This window comes from Anomaloglossus baeobatrachus, chromosome 3, assembly GCF_048569485.1.
Source record: "Anomaloglossus baeobatrachus isolate aAnoBae1 chromosome 3, aAnoBae1.hap1, whole genome shotgun sequence".
Classification (NCBI taxonomy): Eukaryota; Metazoa; Chordata; class Amphibia; order Anura; family Aromobatidae; genus Anomaloglossus; species Anomaloglossus baeobatrachus.
Genome location: NC_134355.1, coordinates 681673142 through 681697318, shown reverse-complemented (window position 1 = coordinate 681697318; position 24177 = coordinate 681673142). Strand labels below are relative to the sequence as shown.

At 48.5% G+C, this 24177-nt stretch overlaps 1 protein-coding gene across 1 annotated transcript in view; it reads right to left on the bottom strand.

The window, feature by feature from the left end:
- Positions 1-15256, bottom strand: part of SCARA5 (scavenger receptor class A member 5) — a 332968-nt gene extending 317712 nt beyond the window's left edge. Inside the window, exons 1-2 of the mRNA XM_075341303.1 lie at positions 15058-15256; positions 2232-2362 (exon numbers count right to left, since the gene is read on the bottom strand). Of these exons, the coding sequence (XP_075197418.1) occupies positions 2232-2343 (112 nt within the window). The 5' untranslated portion in view covers positions 2344-2362; positions 15058-15256. The remainder of the gene's footprint in view (positions 1-2231; positions 2363-15057) is intronic.
- Positions 15257-24177: the final 8921 nt, after the last annotated feature.

The following is a 24177-nucleotide window of genomic DNA, read 5'->3' as shown; positions in this document are numbered from 1 at the left end:
TAGATAAAAATAATGTACTACTTGCAGTACCACTCCAGGCCACATGGTGCGCTATGGAGAATAAGCAATGCTGAGTAGAAACCAATTTCATATGAGCAAATGTGAAAGAATATTCTCCACGTGAGCAACTCTACTGATGTCCCTAATTTAAGGAGGAAGACATGGCTGAACCTCTGTCTTAGACATTGAGCATCGCTAGTGATGTCAGTGCGCAGCTCCCTATTTTGAGAAGGAAGACAAGGCTGGACCTCTATCTTAGACATTGAGCATCTCTGCTGATGTCAGTGCATAGTCCCTATTTTGAGAAGGAAGACATGGCTGGCCCTCTATCTTAGACATTGAGCATCGCTAGTGATGTCAGTGCATAGTTCCTATTTTGAGGAGGAAGACATGGCTGGACCTCTGTCTTAGACGTTGAGCATCTCTACTGATGTCAGTGCGCAGCTCCCTATTTTGAGCAGACATGGCTGGACAAGCCAGGGGCCACAGAGAACAACACCAACACACCCCACACTCCCGGTCAGGCACACCGAAGTCAGACAAAACCCTTGTTGCCTTCCTCCAGGGGCTGATGTTCACACCAGGGGGTGGGCCAGGCGGTTGGTCCCGCCCACCGAGGAGTTCACAGTCCTGGAGGCGGGAAGAGAGTCAGAGTTTCAGTTAGGAAGTGAAAGTGAGAGGAAGGAGGAAAGTGGTAAAGAAGCACACAGAAGTTGGTCCGGGTGTGTGGCCCGGACTAATCAGCAAGGTTGGCAGACGGTGGTGACCGTCTGCAGGAGTGGCCTATCGTTGTCTACCGTAAGGACCGTGGACGGGCGGTGGCCCGGCAGTACCGGACCGGTACACAAAGAGAAGTCAGTACCATCTGGCAGGGGCTTGCGGACCCCGGCAAGGCTAGGAGTCGCCGTGAATTTGCCAAATCCGTTAGCGAAGGGAACCTCCTGGGTTTCCCAGCAGCCAAGTCCCGACAGAAGGCAACAGTCCAACCGAGAGAGGGAAACACAGTCACCGCCAAGGCTAAAGTTCCCAGGGCCAGAGCCTGCGGGCAAAAGGGGCTCCTCCAGCCCATATCCAAGCTGGGGACCGGGTTACCGGTGGGAACCCATTGGAACCGTTTACAGTACATAGGTGCAGGGAAACGCAGTCATCACCAACCTGCCGGGAGAAACAACACCGCAGCCGTCTGTGGGACCCGTCCATCCAGCCGTGTGTTTTACCGAGAACTGTGTCCTCATCATTGGCTGAGTGAGTACCACCGTGCCGTGCGGCACAGCGCTGCCCCTGCGACCCTGCACCTCGCCAGGCCCCGTAACCCGCCTGCCATCCATCCCTACCCCATCACCGGGCCCCGGGACAGTCAACCCCCTACCCACGGAGGGGAGAACTAACATCCAGGCTGCTCCCTGTCATCGCTCCCGGAATCCCCATCCAGAGCAGCGGTGGTGTCACCAATATCACCACAACCGTGGGTGGCGTCACGGACAATAACCAAATCCCCCACAATCAAATTCCCTTTTCACTCACGGGCGAGGAACGCCGCTCGAGTCCCCGGGATCCGGCCCACCGCTCAAGCCACCACCGAGCAGCAGCCACAGCAGCAGCAGCCGGACCCGAGCAGTGGGAAAGCGCAGCGTCCCCTCCTCTGCCCGCGACCATTTCTTTTGATGTCAGTGCGCAGCTCCCAATTTTGAGCAGACATGGCTGGCCCTCTGTCTTAGACATTAACCATTTCTTTTGATGTCAGTGCGCAGCTCCCTATTTTGAGAAGGAAGACATGGCTGGCCCTCTGTCTTAGACATTGAGCATCTCTACTGATATCAGTGTGCGGCTCCCCATCTTGAGAAGGAAGACATGGCTGGACCTCTGTCTTAGACGTTGAGCATCTTTACTGATGTCAGTGCGCAGCTCCCTATTTTAAGAAGACATGGCTGGACCTTTGTCTTAGACATTGACCATTTCTTTTGATGTCAGTGCATGGTCCCTATTTTGAGGAGGAAGACATGGCTGGAACTCTGTCTTAGACATTGAGCATCTTTGCTGAAGTCAGTGCATAGTCCCTATTTTGAGGAGGAAGACATGAATTCCCCCTTGAGAACCCATATTTGGGGTCATTACCATGGTCTACACCTGTATATGAAGTTGACTTCCATAAAACTCCCCTTGAAGGTCTTTATCTAGTCTGGGGGTCACTATTGGGCCAACCACATTTTGTAAGAAAAGTCAGTACTTACTTTCTTCACACAGATTCATCTTGGACAGATTTTTTCCATCGAATGTTTCCTCTAAGACTGAGCCATTTTCTTTTTCGTCAAACGTATGAAGATACATAGCCTTATTGTCCATGTTGGTTAATTAATGCTACCTGGAATAGACAATTGGAATAGATTAGACACGTATGATGATCCTGTATCATAAATTTCAATCTGAAGAGCCCCAGAGGAATAGATTATGGATTGGGTGACATGCCGAAGGCGAGGGAAACATTTGGGTGATTGCCAACGATAACCCTACATTAAGGGATGCACCAAACATCAAAACAATGGAATGTTCCTCAAAATTTGGGACGGTTTTGTGGGCTATACCCAATTCTTCTTTCCATAGAGCTAACACCCCTGTCCAAGTGTTGACTTTTATAGGGTGGCATTCAAGTCATGCCTAACTTTGTATCCCTCTGGATTTTACGGAATATTTCCCCCTTGACCCTTAACTCCATGTGTTAAGGAAAAGGACGGTGCTAACTAATATCAAAATTGAATCAAGCTTTGCCTTTTACTTCACCCCAAGGTCCAAACTATAGAGGTGATCGAGGTTATAGATACAAGAACTAGAGGACCAGGAACTCGACCATCAATGGATGATGTCTACATCTCCACGAAGTCAAAGACAAACAATAGAAGACTCCACAATTTAATTACCCCTTGGCTGATTTCACATCTTCGTCAAATTATGTTTTTTTGTTATGATTTTCCAAAAACTTTTTAAATCATTTAATAAAAAAAATATTGAAAAACAAATTTTCACACAAAAATGCAATAAACCTTTAGAGAGATCCATTATCTGACAGATACGGAATGTAATTAATAAAGTGCTCGAGCACCAAACGGTAATTCACCAAAAGTAAAAAAAAAAAAAGTAAAGTCACGATGTAATTTGTTCTTACAGTGCACTAAGGTTAGGATACAAGCATGTGATTCTGCCAAAAACAAAGCGAAGAATGTGTCATTATGTCAGAATGTCATAGGAGCAGTATTATAGTAGATATATTCTTGTACATAGGGGCAGTATTATAGTAGTTATATTCTTGTACATAGAGGGCTGTATTATAGTAGTTATATTCTTGTACATAGGAGCAGTATTATAGTAGTTATATTCTTGTACATAGGGGCAGTATTATAGTAGTTATATTCTTGTACATAGGGGCAGTATTATAGTAGTTATATTCTTGTACATAGGGGCAGTATTATAGTAGTTATATTCTTGTGTATAGGGGCAGTATTATAGTAGTTATATTCTTGTACATAGGAGCAGTATTATAGTAGTTATATTCTTGTACATAGGGGCAGTATTATAGTAGTTATATTCTTGTACATAGGAGCAGTATTATAGTAGTTATATTCTTGTACATAGGGGCAGTATTATAGTAGTTATATTCTTGTACATAGGGGCAGTATTATAGTAGTTATAGTCTTGTACATAGGGGCAGTATTATAGTAGTTATATTCCTGTACATAGGAGCAGTATTATAGTAGTTATATTCTTGTACATAGGGGCAGTATTATAGTAGTTATATTCTTGTACATAGGGGCAGTATTATAGTAGTTATATTCTTGTACATAGGGGCAGTATTATAGTAGTTATATTCTTGTGTATAGGGGCAGTATTATAGTAGTTATATTCTTGTGTATAGGGGCAGTATTATAGTAGTTATATTCTTGTGTATAGGGGCAGTATTATAGTAGTTATATTCCTGTACATAGGGGGCAGTATTATAGTAGTTATATTCTTGTGTATAGGGGCAGTATTATAGTAGTTATATTCTTGTGTATAGGGGCAGTATTATAGTAGTTATATTCCTGTACATAGGGGGCAGTATTATAGTAGTTATATTCTTGTACATAGGAGCAGTATTATAGTAGTTATATTCTTGTACATAGGAGCAGTATTATAGTAGTTATATTCTTGTATATAGGGGCAGTATTATAGTAGTTATATTCTTGTGTATAGGGGCAGTATTATAGTAGTTATATTCCTGTACATAGGGGGCAGTATTATAGTAGTTATATTCTTGTACATAGGAGCAGTATTATAGTAGTTATATTCTTGTACATAGGAGCAGTATTATAGTAGTTATATTCTTGTATATAGGGGCAGTATTATAGTAGTTATATTCTTGTGTATAGGGGCAGTATTATAGTAGTTATATTCCTGTACATAGGGGGCAGTATTATAGTAATTATATCCTTGTACATAGGAGCAGTATTATAGTAGTTATATTCTTGTACATAGGGGGCAGTATTATAGTACTTATATTCTTGTATATAGGGAGCAGTATTATAGTAGTTATATTCTTGTACATAGGGGCAGTATTATAGAAGTTATATTCTTGTATATAGGGGCAGTATTATAGTAGTTATATTCTTGTACATAGGGGGCAGTATTATAGTAGTTATATTCTTGTATATAGGGGCAGTATTATAGTAGTTATATTCTTGTACATAGGGGCAGTATGATAGTAGCTATATTCTTGTACATAGGGACAGTATTCTAGTAGTTATATTCTTGTACATAGGAGCAGTATTATAGTAGATATATTCCTGTATATAGGGGGCAGTATTATAGTAGTTATATTCTTGTGTATAGGGGCAGTATTATAGTAGTTATATTCTTGTGTATAGGAGCAGTATTATAGTAGTTATATTCTTGTACATAGGGGGCAGTATTATAGTAGTTATATTCTTGTACATAGGAGCAGTATTATAGTAGTTATAGTCTTGTACATAGGGGCAGTATTATAGTAGTTATATTCCTGTACATAGGGGGCAGTATTATAGTAGTTATATTCTTGTACATAGGAGCAGTATTATAGTAGTTATATTCTTGTACATAGGAGCAGTATTATAGTAGTTATATTCTTGTATATAGGGGCAGTATTATAGTAGTTATATTCTTGTGTATAGGGGCAGTATTATAGTAGTTATATTCCTGTACATAGGGGGCAGTATTATAGTAATTATATCCTTGTACATAGGAGCAGTATTATAGTAGTTATATTCTTGTACATAGGGGGCAGTATTATAGTAGTTATATTCTTGTACATAGGGGCAGTATTATAGTAGTTATATTCTTGTATATAGGGGCTGTATTATAGTAGTTATATTCTTGTACATAGGGGGCAGTATTATAGTAGTTATATTCTTGTATATAGGGGCAGTATTATAGTAGTTATATTCTTGTACATAGGGGGCAGTATTATAGTAGTTATATTCTTGTACATAGGGGCTGTATGATAGTAGCTATATTCTTGTACATAGGGACAGTATTCTAGTAGTTATATTCTTGTACATAGGAGCAGTATTATAGTAGATATATTCCTGTATATAGGGGGCAGTATTATAGTAGTTATATTCTTGTGTATAGGGGCAGTATTATAGTAGTTATATTCTTGTGTATAGGGGCAGTATTATAGTACATAGGGCTTATTTTCCAGTGTAGAGCCATAGTGTGAGCTGTTCTCTGTCCATTGTGGCTTTATGATGTCATCACAACCTCTGTAACTCGATCATTTTATTAAGAATTGTTTACTTTTTCTGATATTTCTTGTTCCGTTAAACCCTATAAATTGAGTTTTTCTCATTATATTGTTAGGATGAGGAGAGAACATTATACTCGGTCTCGTGTAAACAGAACAAAGAACGGACGTTGTTTGTTTAAAGATCGAAATTCAATTTTCTTCCATTTCTAAATCTGTTTATTTTTAGCCGGAGTCAGCGGAGAGTGAAACCTGGGAAATTTGGGGCCGCACGGGCGCAGTGGCCCCCGGGGATCTGGGTTGTACAGGACGCCATTGGGATTCTCAGTATTAATGCCCTCTGTTCCATGAGGTTTTGCTTTCAGTATGTGTCGGGGGTGGGGGCCGGTTTCCCCGTCGCGGTGGCTGCTCGGGGAGATCGCGCTCGGATCCGGTGCCTTCTCCTCGGTGGCTCGAGTGGGGCCGGACCCGGGGCTCGAGCAGCGCTCCTCGCCCTCGAGTGAAAAGGGGATGGAATTGGATTTCTTTTGGGATGTATAGAGTTCGTGACGCCACCCACGGGTTGTGGTAATGGTGGACACCACCACTGCTAGTGACGGGGTTCCCGGGAGCGATGGCGGGGAGCAGCTAGGTGTCGACCCCTCCGTGGGTAGGGGCTGTTGGTCCCGGGCCCCGGTAGGCTGGGAGGGTTGCCGTAGGATGGGGTTCGCAGGGTGCAGTGTTGCGGTGCAGCGCAGCACGGTGCCGGATGGCACAGGTGTACTCACTCAGACACAGATGGACAGAGTCTCTGGTAAACCAAACGGCTGGATGGACGGGGCCCGCAGCCGGCTGCGGTGTTTTCCCTGGATGGGTTGGTGGTGGCTGTCGTCTCCCTGCACCTGTGCTTTGTATCTTGACTCCGATGCATGGGCACCGGTAGTCCGCTCCCCGGCGTGTACGTGTCGGAGGAGCCCTTTTGCCTGCAGACGCTGGCCCTTTGGATCTCTGGCCCTTGGCGGTGGCACCTATCCAGAACGGTTGGTCTGTTGCCTTCAATTGGGACTTTGGTGGGAATGAACCCCTGAGGTCCAGACCGCAATCAGAAAATTTGACTAAAGGTTGGCTTCAAGCCTAGTCGGGGGTCTGAGTACCCTGCCTGGTGCTTGGCTCCAATCAGCTCCCCGGTTCAGGACCGGCGGGCCACCACCCGACCCCGGTCCTACAGTTCCTGACGACCGTCACCAACTCCTGCAGACGGCCACCACCATCTGCCGACCTTGCTGGAAGTGCCTGGGCTCCAACACAGACACCAACAGTTTCGCTCCTCATATTCTGCTGCCCACAACTGGACTCTAACTGACTACTGTGTTTTCCCGCCTCCAGGCCTGTGAACTCCTCGGTTGGCGGGGTCAACCGCCTGGCTCCACCCCACCTGGTGTGGACATCAACTCTGGAAAGTGGCAACAAGGGTTTAATGTGTGACTGGTGTGACCTGTCTAGGGAAGGGGGGGTGTATGATGTTGTGTCTGTGACTAACTGGCTAGGCCAGGGCGTCACATATGGCGTATACATTGAGCTGCGGTGTAGACCACGAGGATATAGAGACAGAGCTCAGGTCACAGACACCAACAAGGAGAAAGTACAAACGGCGAAGAGAGGACACAGCAGGGGCTCATAACAGGGTGTGGAAGACTCTGCGAGCAGAGAAGACGAGAGACCTGAGGGTGAGTTGGGACGTTATGGGCCAAGAACATTGAAATGGACCCCAGTGGTGATATCGTTGGGTTACACCAGTTGTCATGTGGCTTAGTAATGTCTATGGTCCACTGCAGTAACCGTGGTAACTCAAATCATAGCTTAGTGACATCAATAGCCTACACCAGTTGCCATGGCACCTGTAGATGAGGCTTATGGTGTCAATGGTCTACATAAGTAACCGTGGGAACTCCAGACGTGGCTTAGTGATGTCAATGGCCTACACCAGTTGCCATGGCACCTGTAGCTGTGGCTTATGATGTCATTGGTCTACATTAGTAACCGAATGAACTCAAGACGTGGCATAGTGATGTAAATGGCCTACCCCAGTTGCCATGGCACCTCAAGATGTGGCTTATGATGTCACTGGTCTATTTTAGTAACCATGGGAACACAAGATGTTGTCCTAGTGATGTACATGGTCTACGATAGTGGTCATGGCACATGCAGATGTGGCTTATGATGTCACTGGTCTACATCAGTAACTGCGGGAACTAATGATGTGGCTTAGTGATGTACACAGCTACACCAGGTGCCATGGCACCTCAATATGTTGTTTATGATCTCATTGGTCTACCCCAGTAACCATGGGAATGCAAGGTGTTGGTTAGTGAAGTCCATGGTTTACAATAGTTGCCATTGCACCTGTAGATGTGGCTTATGATCTCAGTGGTCTACCTTAGTAACCATGGGAACACGAGATGTTGTAGTAGTGATGTTTGTGGTCTACAATAGTTGCCATAGCACCTGTATATGTGGCCTATCATGTCACTGTAGGAACTCAAGGTCTACGTGGCTTAGTGACGTCAATGGCCTACACCAGTTGCCATGGCACTTGTAGATGTGGCCTATGATGTCATTGGTCTGCATCAGTAACCGTGGGAACTCAAGACGTGGCTGAGTGATGTCAGCGGCCTATACCAGTTGCCATGGCACCTCAAGATGTGGCTTATGATGTCATTGGTCTACCCCAGTAACCATGGGAACTAAATATGTTGCTTAGTGATGTCATTGGTCTTCCCCAGTAATCATGGGAACGCGAGATGTTGGCACCTGTAGATGTAAGTTATGATGTCACTGGTCTACCCCAGTAATCATGGGAACGCGAGATGTTGGCACCTGTAGACATGGCTTATGAGGTCACTGGTCTACCCCAGTAATCAAGGGAACGGGAGATGTTGGCACGTGTAGATGTAAGTTATGATGTCACTGGTCTACCCCAGTAATCATGGGAACAGGAGATGTTGGCACCTGTAGACGTGGCTTATGATGTCACTGGTCTACCCCAGTAATCATGGGAACGCGAGATGTTGGCACCTGTAGACGTGGCTTATGATGTCACTGGTCTACCCCAGTAATCATGGGAACAGGAGATGTTGGCACCTGTAGACGTGCCTTCTGATGTCACCGGTCTACCCCAGTAATCATGGGAACGCGAGATGTTGGCACCTGTAGACGTTCCTTCTGATGTCACCGGTCTACCCCAGTAATCATGGGAACGCGAGATGTTGGCACCTGTAGACGTGCCTTCTGATGTCACTGGTCTACCCCAGTAATCATGGGAACGCGAGATGTTGGCACCTGTAGACGTGGCTTATGATGTCACTGGTCTACCCCAGTAATCATGGGAACGCGAGATGTTGGCACCTGTAGACGTGCCTTCTGATGTCACCGGTCTACACCAGTATCCGTATGAGCTGGAGACCATGAGCAGAGACTCGGCTGCACAGCAGAAGGGCCGAGAGGACTCCGGCAAGTAACTATGTGATAACCAAGCCAAAATGAAAGGAAATGAGAGCGAAATTCCTGAGAATTCCTCGGACACCACGAAGAATATTAATCTGAGAGATATTCCAGCTGAGAAGCTCCCACACGAGGAAGCGGCCATTATCATGTTATTACAGCTGAACCGAAGGATGAAGAGATGAGGAAATGAACGGAAGTCAATATGGAGGAGAGACACTGGCGGCCCCCGGGGAGGGAGGCGTCACAGAGAGAGCGCCGGTGACCCCAACTAATGCGAGGGGTCTACACCCCACATGTACATGAAACGCCCTCCTCTACCAGAGCCAGGACAGGAGCGCAACGGTGGCACTAATACTATCTGACTATCAATATAAAGGGAGTGTCCTAAACAGGCAGTGCCTCTATATACGAGTATCCCCTCATGTGAGTTCCCCCCATAGATATGTATATCATCCTTACAATGGTTATATACCTGTCTATAGGACATCATAATGTACCCTGAGACTCAGCATCCAAGTCGTGCCCATCCGAGCCTCCAACCTGCTCATTTCAAGTACCGAGCACCTGAGCATGGTAGTGCCCACTCATCACTGGTTACCAGTACCGAGCACCTGAGCATGGTAGTGCCCACTCATCACTAGTTACGAGTACCGAGCACCCGAGCATGGTAGTGCCCGCTCATAACTAGTTACCAGTACTGAACACCCAAGCATGGTAGTGCCCGCTCATAACTAGTTACCAGTACTGAACACCCAAGCATGGTAGTGCCCGCTCATCACTAGTTACCAGTACTGAGCACCTGAGCATGGTAGTGCCCGCTCATAACTAGTTACCAGTACTGAACACCCAAGCATGGTAGTGCCTGCTCATCACTAGTTACCAGTACCGAGCAGCTGAGCATGGTAGTGCCCGCTCATCACTAGTTACCAGTACCGAGCAGCTGAGCATGGTAGTGCCCGCTCATCACTAGTTACCAGTACTGAGCACCTGAGCATGGTAGTGCCCGCTCATCACTAGTTACCAGTACTGAACACCCGAGCATGGTAGTGCCCGCTCATCACTAGTTACCAGTACAGAGCACCCGAGCATGGTAGTGCCCACTCATCACTAGTTACCAGTACTGAGCACCCGAGCATGGTAGTGCCTTCTCATCACTAGTTACCAGTACTGAGCACCCGAGCATGGTAGTGCCTGCTCATCACTAGTTACCAGTACTGAACACCCGAGCATGGTAATGCCCGCTCATCACTAGTTACCAGTACTGAGCACCCGAGCATGGTAGTGCCCACTCATCACTAGTTACCAGTACTGAGCACCCGAGCATGGTAGTGCCCGCTCATCACTAGTTACCAGTACTGAGCACCCGAGCATGGTAGTGCCCGCTCATCACTAGTTACCAGTACTGAGCACCCGAGCATGGTAGTGCCCGCTCATCACTAGTTACCAGTACTGAGCACCCGAGCATGGTAGTGCCCGCTCATCACTAATATATACACTGTAGACTGATACATTGTGACAAACTCTCTGAACAGGAGAGATGTGTGCAGCTGACACTGCTGATAGTTTCGCTCACAGATCATTGTGTAGACTGGACACAATTGTATCATACACACAGCTGTAAGGAATATTAGGCAGTTCCAGTTTTTGAATGTAGATGAAACTGTTTTCATTCAGTGACAACAAGAAAATGGTATAAGAATTTTAACAAAAGAAAAGCAAAAAAAAGCAGAATACCAATTAGAAAGTTGCAAAATTTGTTACATAACAAGGATAAAGATTTATGTACAACTGGAGGAGCCCTGTAAGCTTCATGGAGGAGCGGAGGCGAGATCTTCACGCACTTAAAAGGAGCTCAGCTCTGAAGCCGGCACCTGCTACACATGATGACAGGTCGTATTACAGCGTCGCTCCGGCTGCAGCGGTACAGGTCCTCACACCCTATATACCTCATCCCCTGCCCTGACAGGTCCTCACACCCTATATACCTCATCCCCTGCCCTGACAGGTCCTCACACCCTATATACCTCATCCCCTGCCCTGACAGGTCCTCACACCCTATATACCTCATCCCCTGCCCTGACAGGTCCTCACACCCTATATACCTCATCCCCTGCCCTGACAGGTCCTCACACCCTATATACCTCATCCCCTGCCCTGACAGGTCCTCACACCCCATATACCTCATCCCCTGCCCTGACAGGTCCTCACACCCTATATACCTCATCCCCTGTCCTGACAGGTCCTCACACCCTATATACCTCATCCCCTGCCCTGACAGGTCCTCACACCCTATATACCTCATCTCCTGCCCTGACAGGTCCTCACACCCTATATACCTCATCCCCTGCCCTGACAGGTCCTCACACCCTATATACCTCATCTCCTGCCCTGACAGGTCCTCACACCCTATATACCTCATCCCCTGCCCTGACAGGTCCTCACACCCTATATACCTCATCTCCTGCCCTGACAGGTCCTCACACCCTATATACCTCATCCCCTGCCCTGACAGGTCCTCACACCCTATATACCTCATCCCCTGCCCTGACAGGTCCTCACACCCTATATACCTCATCCCCTGTCCTGACAGGTCCTCACACCCTATATACCTCATCCCCTGCCCTGACAGGTCCTCACACCCTATATACCTCATCCCCTGTCCTGACAGGTCCTCACACCCCATATACCTCATCCCCTGCCCTGACAGGTCCTCACACCCCATATACCTCATCCCCTGCCCTGACAGGTCCTCACACCCTATATACCTCATCCCCTGCCCTGACAGGTCCTCACACCCTATATACCTCATCCCCTGCCCTGACAGGTCCTCACACCCTGTATACTTCATCCCCTGCCCTGACAGGTCCTCACACCCTATATACCTCATCCCCTGCCCTGACAGGTCCTCACACCCTATATACCTCATCCCCTGTCCTGACAGGTCCTCACACCCTATATACCTCATCCCCTGCCCTGACAGGTCCTCACACCCTATATACCTCATCCCCTGCCCTGACAGGTCCTCACACCCTATATACCTCATCTCCTGCCCTGACAGGTCCTCACACCCCATATACCTCATCCCCTGCCCTGACAGGTCCTCACACCCTGTATACTTCATCCCCTGCCCTGACAGGTCCTCACACCCTATATACCTCATCCCCTGCCCTGACAGGTCCTCACACCCTATATACCTCATCCCCTGTCCTGACAGGTCCTCACACCCTATATACCTCATCCCCTGCCCTGACAGGTCCTCACACCCTATATACCTCATCCCCTGCCCTGACAGGTCCTCACACCCTATATACCTCATCCCCTGCCCTGACAGGTCCTCACACCCCATATACCTCATCCCCTGCCCTGACAGGTCCTCACACCCTATATACCTCATCCCCTGCCCTGACAGGTCCTCACACCCTATATACCTCATCCCCTGCCCTGACAGGTCCTCACACCCTATATACCTCATCCCCTGCCCTGACAGGTCCTCACACCCTATATACCTCATCCCCTGCCCTGACAGGTCCTCACACCCCATATACCTCATCCCCTGCCCTGACAGGTCCTCACACCCTATATACCTCATCCCCTGCCCTGACAGGTCCTCACACCCTATATACCTCATCCCCTGCCCTGACAGGTCCTCACACCCTATATACCTCATCCCCTGCCCTGACAGGTCCTCACACCCTATATACCTCATCCCCTGCCCTGACAGGTCCTCACACCCTGTATACCTCATCCCCTGCCCTGACAGGTCCTCACACCCTATATACCTCATCCCCTGCCCTGACAGGTCCTCACACCCCATATACCTCATCCCCTGCCCTGACAGGTCCTCACACCCTATATACCTCATCCCCGGCTCTGACAGGTCCTCACACCCTATATACCTCATCCCCTGCCCTGACAGGTCCTCACACCCTATATACCTCATCCCCTGCCCTGACAGGTCCTCACACCTTATATACCTCATCCCCGGCCCTGACAGGTCCTCACACCCCATATACCTCATCCCCTGCCCTGACAGGTCCTCACACCCTATATACCTCATCCCCGGCTCTGACAGGTCCTCACACCCTATATACCTCATCCCCTGCCCTGACAGGTCCTCACACCCTATATACCTCATCCCCTGCCCTGACAGGTCCTCACACCTTATATACCTCATCCCCGGCCCTGACAGGTCCTCACACCCCATATACCTCATCCCCTGCCCTGACAGGTCCTCACACCCCATATACCTCATCCCCTGCCCTGACAGGTCCTCACACCCTATATACCTCATCCCCTGCCCTGACAGGTCCTCACACCCTATATACCTCATCCCCTGCCCTGACAGGTCCTCACACCCTATATATCTCATCCCCTGCCCTGACAGGTCCTCACACCCTGTATACCTCATCCCCTGCCCTGACAGGTCCTCACACCCTATATACCTCATCCCCTGCCCTGACAGGTCCTCACACCCTATATACCTCATCCCCTGCGCTGACAGGTCCTCACACCCTATATACCTCATCCCCTGCCCTGACAGGTCCTCACACCCTATATACCTCATCTCCTGCCCTGACAGGTCCTCACACCCTATATACCTCATCCCCTGCCCTGACAGGTCCTCACACCCTATATACCTCATCCCCTGCCCCGACAGGTCCTCACACCCTATATACCTCATCCCCTGCCCTGACAGGTCCTCACACCCTATATACCTCATCCCCTGCCCTGACAGGTCCTCACACCCCATATACCTCATCTCCTGCCCTGACAGGTCCTCACACCCTATATACCTCATCTCCTGCCCTGACAGGTCCTCACACCCTATATACCTCATCCCCTGCCCTGACAGGTCCTCACACCCTATATACCTCATCCCCTGCCCCGACAGGTCCTCACACCCTATATACCTCATACCCTGTGCTGACAGGTCCTCACACCCTATATACCTCATCCCCTGCCCTGACAGGTCCTCACACCCTATATACCTCATCCCCTGCCCTGACAGGTCCTCACACCCTATATACCTCATCTCCTGCCCTGACAGGTCCTCACACCCTATATACCTCATCCCCTGCCCTGACAGGTCCTCACACCCTATATACCTCATCCCCTGCCCCAACAGGTCCTCACACCCTATATACCTCACCTCCTGCCCTGACAGGTCCTCACACCCTATATACCTCATCTCCTGCCCTGACAGGTCCTCACACCCTATATACCTCATCCCCTGCCCTGACAGGTCACCATACCCTATATACTTCATCTCCTGTCCTTACAGGTCCTCACACCCTATATACCTCACCTCCTGCCCTGACAGGTATTCATATCATATATACCTCATCTCCTGCCCTGACAGGTCCCCATACGGTCCTCATACCCTATATACCTCATCTCCTGCCCTGACTGGTCCCCATACGGTCCTCATACCATATATACCTTATCTCCTGCCCTGACAGGTCCCCATACGGTCCTCCTGCCCTTTATACCTCTTGTCCTGCCCTGACAGGTCCTCATACCCTATATACCCCATCTCCTGTCTTTACAGGTGCCCATACCCTATATACCTCATCTCCTGCCTTCACAGGTTCTCGTACCCTATATACCTCATCTCTTGCCCATACAGCTGCTCATACGGTCCTCATATCCTATACACCTCATGTTATCCACTTATAGGTCCTCATACCCTATATAACATAACTCATGTCCTGCCTTTACAGGTCCTCATACCCTATATAACTCATGTCCTACAGGTCCTCATACAGTCCTTGTACCCTATATACCACATGTCCTGCCCTCAGGGGTCCACGGCATGCAATGCTCACCTGCAGAGCCGGATGTGATCCCAGGTCCCTGCTGCCCTATATAGTCCTGTGTGGGGTCCCAGGCTGCCGTCCAGGGGCCACCGTGCCTCTGCTGATGTCTTTACTCCTCTGCGACTCTTCTGACAAACTTTCTGACTGCTGGAATTTCTAAGAAGTTGAGTTTTGCGGTCACCTTGTTTTGCAGAAGGGTGAAAAAAGGGGGTTTATTTCTTATTTGACAGATTGCACAATGAAACCTCCCCTTAAAGAAAAAAATGCTTGTATTGATGAGTCCTTAAAATGTGCAGATCCCAAAATCATATGTTCAACTTCAGAGCAAAGTTCATGGAGCGCTGCCCCCTCTGCTGGGTAGACACTGCCCTCTAGTGGACATATTCTATCACAGCATGGAGGGTCTGAAAAGTCAGGTCTAAAGTGAAGGTGAAGGTCATCTGCTCATTTCTGGTTCTTCATCAGACCAAGGAAGGATCCTGTGTTATCTGCCCGAGACAAGATCAGAAGATCTTACACATAATGTATCTGCTAGGTGAGGCTGACTCCTTTCTATCTTAGATGCGATGCTCTGCGTCTCCTGACTCCTTTCTATCATAGCTGCGATGCTCTGCATGTCCTGACTCCTTTCTATCATAGCTGCGATGCTCTGCAGATCCTGACTCCTTTCTATCATAGCTGTGATGCTCTGCGTGTCCTGACTCCTTTCTATCATAGCTGCGATGCTCTGCAGGTCCTGACTCCTTTCTATCATAGCTGCGATGCTCTGCATGTCCTGACTCCTTTCTATCATAGCTGCGATGCTCTGCAGATCCTGACTCCTTTCTATCATAGCTGCGATGCTCTGCGTGTCCTGACTCCTTTCTATCATAGCTGTGATGCTCTGCATGTCCTGACTCCTTTCTATCATAGCTGCAATACTCTGCGTGTCCTGACTGCTTTCTATCATAGCTGCGATGCTCTGCGTGTCCTGACTACTTTCTATCATAGCTGCGATGCTCTGCATGTTATGACCCCTTTATATCATAGCTGCGATGCTCTGCAGATCCTGACTCCTTTCTATCATAGCTGTGATGCTCTGCGTGTCCTGACTCCTTTCTATCATAGCTGTGATGCTCTGCGTGTCCTGACTCCTTTCTATCATAGCTGTGATGCTCTGCGTGTCCTGACTCCTTTCTATCATAGCTGCGATGCTCTGCATGTCCTGGCTCCTTTCTATCATAGTTGTGATGCTCTGCGGGTCCTGACCCCTTTCTATCATAGCTGTGATGCTCTGCGTGTCCTGACTCCTTCCTATCATAGCTGCGATGCTCTGCGTGTCCTGACCCCTTTCTATCATAGCTGTGATGTTCTGCGTGTCCTGACTCCTTTCTATCATAGCTGCGATGCTCTGCGTGTCCTGAATCCTTTCTATCATAGCTGTGATGCTCTGCCTGTCCTGACTCCTTTCTATCATAGCTGCGATGCTCTGCGTGTCATGACTCCTTTCTATCATAGCTGCGATGCTCTGCGTGTCCTGACTCCTTTCTATCATAGCTGCGATGCTCTGCGTGTCCTGACTCCTTTCTATCATAGCTGCGATGCTCTGCGTGTCCTGACTCCTTTCTATCATAGCTGCGATGCTCTGCATGTCCTGGCTCCTTTCTATCATAGTTGTGATGCTCTGCGGGTCCTGACCCCTTTCTATCATAGCTGCGATGCTCTGTGTGTCCTGACTCCTTTCTATCATAGCTGCGATGCTCTGCAGGTCCTGACTCCTTCCTATCATTGCTGCGATGCTCTGCGTGTCCTGAATCCTTTCTATCATAGCTGTGATGCTCTGCCTGTCCTGACTCCTTTCTATCATAGCTGCGATGCTCTGCGTGTCATGACTCCTTTCTATCATAGCTGCGATGCTCTGCGTGTCCTGACTCCTTTCTATCATAGCTGCGATGCTCTGCGGGTCCTGACTCCTTTCTATCATTGCTGTGATGCTCTGCGTGCCTTGACTCCTTTCTATCATAGCTGCGATGCTCTGCGTGCCTTGACTCCTTTCTATCATAGCTGTGCTGCTCTGCGTGTCCTGACTCCTTTCTATCATAGCTGCGATGCTCTGCGTGTCCTGACTCCTTTCTATCGTAGCTGCGATGCTCTGCGTGCCTTGACTCCTTTCTATCATAGCTGTGCTGCTCTGCGTGTCCTGACTCCTTTCTATCATAGCTGTGCTGCTCTGCGGGTCCTGACTCCTTTCTATCATAGCTGAGATGCTCTGCGGGTCCTGACTCCTTTCTATCATAGCTGCGATGCTCTGCGGGTCCTGACTCCTTTCTATCATAGCTGCGATGCTCTGCGGGTCCTGACTCCTTTCTATCATAGCTGCGATGCTCTGCGTGTCCTGACTCCTTTCTATCATAGCTGTGCTGCTCTGCGGGTCCTGACTCCTTTCTATCATAGCTGTGATGCTCTGTGTGTCCTGACTCCTTTCTATCATACATGCAATGCTCTGCGGGTCCTGACTCCTTTCTATCATAGCTGTGATGCTCTGTGTGTCCTGACTCCTTTCCATCATACATGCAATGCTCTGCGTGTCCTGACTCCTTTCTATCATACATGCGATGCTCTGCATGTCCTGACTCCTTTCTATCATAGCTGCGATGCTCTGCGTGTCCTGACTCCTTTCTATCATAGCTGTGATGCTCTGCATGTCCTGACTCCTTTCTATCATAGCTGCGATGCTCTGCGGGTCCTTACATATCGTATAGGCCTCTGCCAGTTCCAGAGACATTTGTCTAAAAGGAGTGCACTTTCGGGGATGACTACAGTTGGAGGCAGAGTTGAGTTCCCCAGAAGATTCCCTGAGAGACCCGAGAGGAAAGCCTGACCTGTAATCCGCACTCTGAGTTCCAGACTCATCACCGGTTTCTCGTTCATCCAGCTGAAGGTTGACCGTACTACTGCAGTGACCAAGTTACAGTCGGTAAGTCCTGAGCTCAGGCCCCACCACAGAGATCTGGGTCTGAAGGAAGGTGTGGACACCAGGCTGTGATGACTCCCCACGATTTGCTAGAGAAACTCAGGCCTTGTAAACTGCTGCAGGCGGGAAGTGCGACACTTATGGTTCTCTACAATGCAGCATCACTGACTGTATTCCCTCCCGCTGTATCACTTATGACTGACTGCATCCTCTTCCCCATGTATCACGCCTGACTTACTGTGTCCCTGTAACACCTGCCTGGATAAACAGACTCAGGTAGGATGTAATGGACAGACTAGAGGGAAGCCCCTCACCAAGCAGGGCCCCCAGAACCCTGAAACCCTTTAACCCCTATACAGGGATTTGGAATTACACAAGGCCCTGGAGATCACTACCTGTGGAAGGCTGCAGTCTGATGAGAGTAGTCGTCAGGCAGGGTCAAACCAGGAACAGCAGAACAGGGACAGAATCGACAGGCAAAGGCGAAACAGAAAACGTAGCAGAGGTCAGATCCGGGTTGGGCAGCGAGGTACAAAACAGCAGGCAGAAGGGTAGTCAACAACAAGCAAGTCAGCGCACAGGAATCACAAAACAAACAGCACATGAGCCAGAATCAGAACTATCTCTGGCAGAGGTCAGCAGACAGGAGAGGGAATAAGAAGGGTGCGGTGTCTTCCCATTAGCTGTAGCTGAATGATGGTACTTCAGCTGGGAGACACCCGCCACCTACAGTCAGCCAGTGGTACTGCAGATCCCAAGATAACTCAGCCCAGTGAATGATCGGAGCCTGTGCCCACCGGTGCCGCTGGCATCGACTCCTCTCCCATCACCAGCACCATCCACGGCAGGAACACGGCGTCGCCTGGCGATCGGAGCAGAAGTCGCTGGAGCAGACTCCGGCGGTGACGTAACAGTACCCCCCCCTCCACGAGGGGCCTCCTCACCCTCAAAACCCGGCTTCCCAGGAAATTAGGAAATTGGAGGTGAAACCACTGGACCAGACCCTTAGCATGAATATCACTTGCAGGGACCCATGACCTCTCCTCAGGGCCGTAACCCCTCCAATGCACCAAATACTGTACCGCCCTTCTGACAATACGGGAATCAAGTATTCTCTGTACCTCATACTCCAAGTTACCTTCAACCAAAACAGGAGGAGGGGGGGGTCACTGACTGGGTGAATGGGGACACGATATAACTTGAGGAGGGACTTATGGAACACATTCGATATCTTGAAGGACGGGGGGAGTTGCAGACGGAAAGCTGTGGAATTAATGACCTCGATTATCTCGTAAGGTCCAATAAATCTCGTACCCAGCTTAGCAGAAGGGACCTTGAGTTTAATATTCCGTGTGGATAACCGTACCTTGTCCCCAACTCCAAGGCTAGGGCCCTTGGAACGTCTCTTATTAGCAGAGGAGGCTTGACCAACCTTTGCCTTCTTCAGGTTCTCTTTCACCTCAGACCAGATAGCCTTTAATTTGTCCACAGTTGAGTCAGCCTCAGGAGTATCCACCACAGCGGAAGAAAAAGAACCAAAACGTGGATGCAACCCTAAATTGCAGAAAAAGGGGGTAGTCTTGATGAATTCCGGATACTGATTATTGATAGCGAACTCAGCTAGCGGCAGATATTCCACCCAGTCAGACCAACGGTCAGACACATAACACCGGAGATATTGTTCAAGGGTTTGATTGGAACGTTCGGTCTGACCATTGGTCTCTGGATGGTAGGCAGAAGAAAAAGATAGCTGTATATTGATCTTTTTACAAAACGCCCTCCAGAATTTCGAGACGAACTGTGTTCCTCGGTCAGAAACAATATTTTCCGGAACCCCGTGTAACCACACAATATGCCTAATAAACAACTTGCTAAGAGTTTCAGAATTGGGTAATCCGGACAGAGGAACAAAATGACACTGTTTGCTGAATCTATCCACTACTACCCAGATACAAGTCTTTCCTTCTGAGGGTGGAAGGTCAGTGATGAAGTCCATGGAGAGATGTGTCCAAGGGCTTACTGGAGTAGGTAGGGACTGGAGAAATCCGGCAGGGCGGGTACGGGGTGCCTTGGCTCGAGCACAAGTTTCGCAAGCCAGTACATATTCCTTACAATCTTTCGCTACGGTTGACCACCAAAAATTCCTGGTTACTAATCGGAGGATATTGCCGATACCAGGGTGACCTGCCAGCACAGACCTGTGGGATTCCTGAAGTACCCGTAGGCGAAGTGAAGGGGCGACAAACAGTTTATGGACAGGAGTGGTTTCAGGAGCTTGGTCTTGGGTATTATGGACCTCTTCTATCAAAACTAAGGAAGCAGATGACATAATAATGCCTTTAGCTAAAATAGGGACTGGTTCAGAGTTTTCAGACTGAGAGGGACAGAAGCTACGGGAAAGTGCATCAGCTCTGGTGTACCTGGTACCGGGCCGGAATGTTACCACAAAATCAAATCTGGAGAAGAACAATGCCCACCTAGCTTGCCTAGGATTGAGTCTCTTAGCAGATTCCAGATAAGTGAGGTTCTTATGGTCTGTGATGACTGTGACCTTATGTTTGGCGCTTTCGAGGAAGTGGCGCCATTCCTCGAAGGCCCATTTAATTGCCAATAGCTCACGATTACCAATATCATAGTTTCTCTCTGTGGGAGAAAACTTGCGGGAAAAGAAGGCACAAGGATGAAGCTGAGTGAGCGACGGAGTACCTTATGATAGCACCGCTCCCACTCCAACCTCGGATGCATCGACTTCCACAATAAACGGACGCATAAGGTCAGGCTGAACCAGAATCGGGTCTGAGGAGAAACATCCTTTTAATTTTAAGAAGGCATGGATCGCTTCTGGCTTCCAATTAACCACATCAGCCCCCTTTTTAGTCAAATCAGTGAGGGGTTTGGCAATTTTGGAAAAATCTCTAATAAATTTGCGGTAATAATTAGCAAATCCAAGGAAACGCTGCAAGGCTGCAAGGCAAGGTTGTACCCACTCCTTAATCGGTTGAAGCTTAGAGGGATCCATGCGGAAGCCTTCTGCAGACAATATATAACCCAGTAAATTAACCTCTGCCTCAAAAAAAAACACATTTCTCATATTTAGCAAATAGGGAGTTCTCCCTGAGTCTTTGGAGCACAGTGCGGACATGTTGGACATGTGACGTAGCATCAGGAGAATAAATCAGGATATCATCCAGATACACCACCACATATTGACCACAAATATCTCTGAAAACGTCATTAACAAAGTTCTGGAACACAGCCGGCGCAATACTTAATCCAAAAGGCATTACTAGGTACTCATAGTGTCCCTCTGGAGTATTAAATGCAGTTTTCCACTCATCTCCTTCTCTGATGCAGATTAGGTTATATGCTCCCCTGAGATCCAGCTTGGTGAACCACCGGGCTCCTATGAGCTGGTTAACCCTTTCACGACCGGCCGATTTTTCGCTTTCCGTTTTTTTTTTTCGCCATTCTTTTTCTGAGAGACGTAACTTTTTTATTTTTCAGTCAATATGGTCATGTGAGGGCTCATTCTTTGCGGAACGAGCTGTACTTTTAAATGAAACCATCAGTTTTACCATATTGTGTACTAGAAAATGGCAAAAAAATTCCAAATGCTGAAAAATTGCAAAAAAAGTGCGATAGCACTATGGTTTTTGAGATATTTTATTCACTGTGTTCACTATATGGTAAAACTGATGTGTGGGTGTGATGCCTCAGGTCAGTGCGAGTTCGTAGACACCAAACATGTATAGGTTTACTTTTATATAAGGGGTTAAAAAAAAATCGGAAGTTTGTCCGAAAAAAGTGGCGCACGTTTTACGCCATATTCCGTGACCCGTAGCGTTCTCATTTTTTGGGATCTTAGGCTCAATGACGGCTTATTTTTTGCGTCTCGAGCTGACGTTTTTAACGGTACCATTTTTGCGCAGATGCTACGTTTTGATCGCCTCTTATTGCATTTTGCGCAAAAGTTGTGGCGACAAAAAAACGTCGTTTTGGCGTTTGGAATTTTTTTGCCGCTACGCCGTTTACTGATCAGATTAATTGATTTTATATTTTGATAGATCGGGCGTTTCTGAACGCGGCGATACCAAATGTGTGTATATTTTTTATTTTTTTAACCCTTTAATTTTCAATGGGGCGAATGGGGGGTGATTTGAACTTTTAGGTTTGTTTGGTTTTTTTTAATTTTTTAAAACTTATTTTTTTACTTTTTTTTTTTATTTTACTAGTCCCCCTAGGGGGCTATTGCGATCAGCATTCCGATCGCTCTGCAGTATCTGCTGATCACAGCTGGAAGGCTGTAAACAGCAGATACGCTGTCTTTCTCTTTTGCTGTGCCCCGGGCACAGCGAAAGTGAAACCAATTCATGTGTAGTACAGGAGTCATCACATGACCCTGTACTACCATGACAACTATCGGGAGTCACGTGATCGCGTCACGTGACTTCCGGTTTCGGCGGTAAGTAAAAACTTTACCGCGATTGCGCTTATAATGGCGCTGTCATGTATTGACAGCGCCATATAAGGGGTTAATCGGCACGAGCAGATAACGATTCTGCTCGTGCCTAGCAGGCACACATCTCAGCTGTGAAAATCAGCTGAGATGTGTGCCGATCGCGGCATGCTGCCGCCGGAGGACCGCGGGCAGTAAGATTATGTCATTTAGGACGTAATTTTACGGCCCGCGGTCGTTAAGGGGTTAAACAGATCGGGAATGAGTGGCAGAGGGTACTGATTAGGTTCACAGATAAAGACATGCACATCTCCTGACACTCTGGGCTCCATCGCACAATCTCACCCTGATGCCAGTCTATGACGGGGTTATGTTTGCGCAGCCATGGCATGCCCAATACCACTGCTGACGTCAGATTCTCAAGAACAAAAAATGACATGGATTCTACATGCAGAGCCCCAACAAGCATGGAGATCTCTGGAGTTACAAAAGTAACCACACCCTGCGTGAGAGGTGTACTGTCAAAAGCAGAGATTCTAATAGGCCCATTTAACCTGAGCAAAGTCAAACCCAGCTTTTGCTACAATAGTGTCTATAAAATTAGCAGCAGATCCACAATCAACAAAGGCCTGCAGCCGCACAGATTTACCCTGGTGTGACAATGAGACAGGTATCATTAACCTCATAGGGTCTGCAGGAAGTACCTGGGCGCCTGAGCGGGTATCCTGGGGCCCGCTCAGGTGTGGTTGCTGCCTTGGAAATGATTGCCTCAGAGATCCAGGCCCTCCACGATCGGCTCCACAACGTGATCTGTTCCCTTGCAGTCGACGGGACTCTGGACATGCGGAGGTCGGTGCTGTAGGGGCTTGAACCTGAGCAGACCTGAGATCCTGCACTTGCTGTGTAAGTCCATGTACCAGGCCAGAAAGGGTGTGCACCTGATTCAGCACAGCATGGAGAGAATCCATTTTTTTTTGTTTAGTGGGCCAGAATCAGAACTCAGCAGACAGGAGGGGAATAAGAAGGGTGTGGTGTCTTCCCATTAGCTGTAGCTGAATGATGGTACTTCAGCTGGGAGACACCCGCCACCTACAGTCAGCGAACGGTACTGCAGATCCCAAGATAACCCAGTCCAGTGGATGATCGGAGCCTGTGCCCACCGGTGCTGCTGGCATCGACTCCTCTCCCATCACCAGCACCATCCACGGCTGGAACACGGTGTCGCCTGGCGATCGGAGCAGAAGTCGCTGGAGCAGACTCCGGCGGTGACGTAACAGTCCCCTTCCCCTGTATCATCCCTTACTGACTGCATTTCTGTATCACCCCTGACTGCATTCTCTTCCTCTGTATCACCCCTGATTACCCTCCCCCTCTATCACTCTATCACCCCAGGCTGTGTCCCTTTTTACTGTATAACCTCTAATTGACTGCACCCCTTCCCCTGTATCACCCCTGACTGACTGTGACCCCTCCCCCTGTGTCACCCCTGACTGACTGTGACCCCTCCCCCTGTGTCACCCCTGACTGACTGTGACCCCTCCCCCTGTATCACCCCTGACTGACTGTGTACCCTCCTGCTCTATCACCCTTGACTGTGTCCCCTCCCCCTGTATCATGCCTTACTGACTGCATTTCTGTATCACCCCTGACTGCATCCCTTCCCCTGTATCACCCCTGACTGTGACCCCTCCCCCTGTGTCACCCCTGACTGACTGTGTCC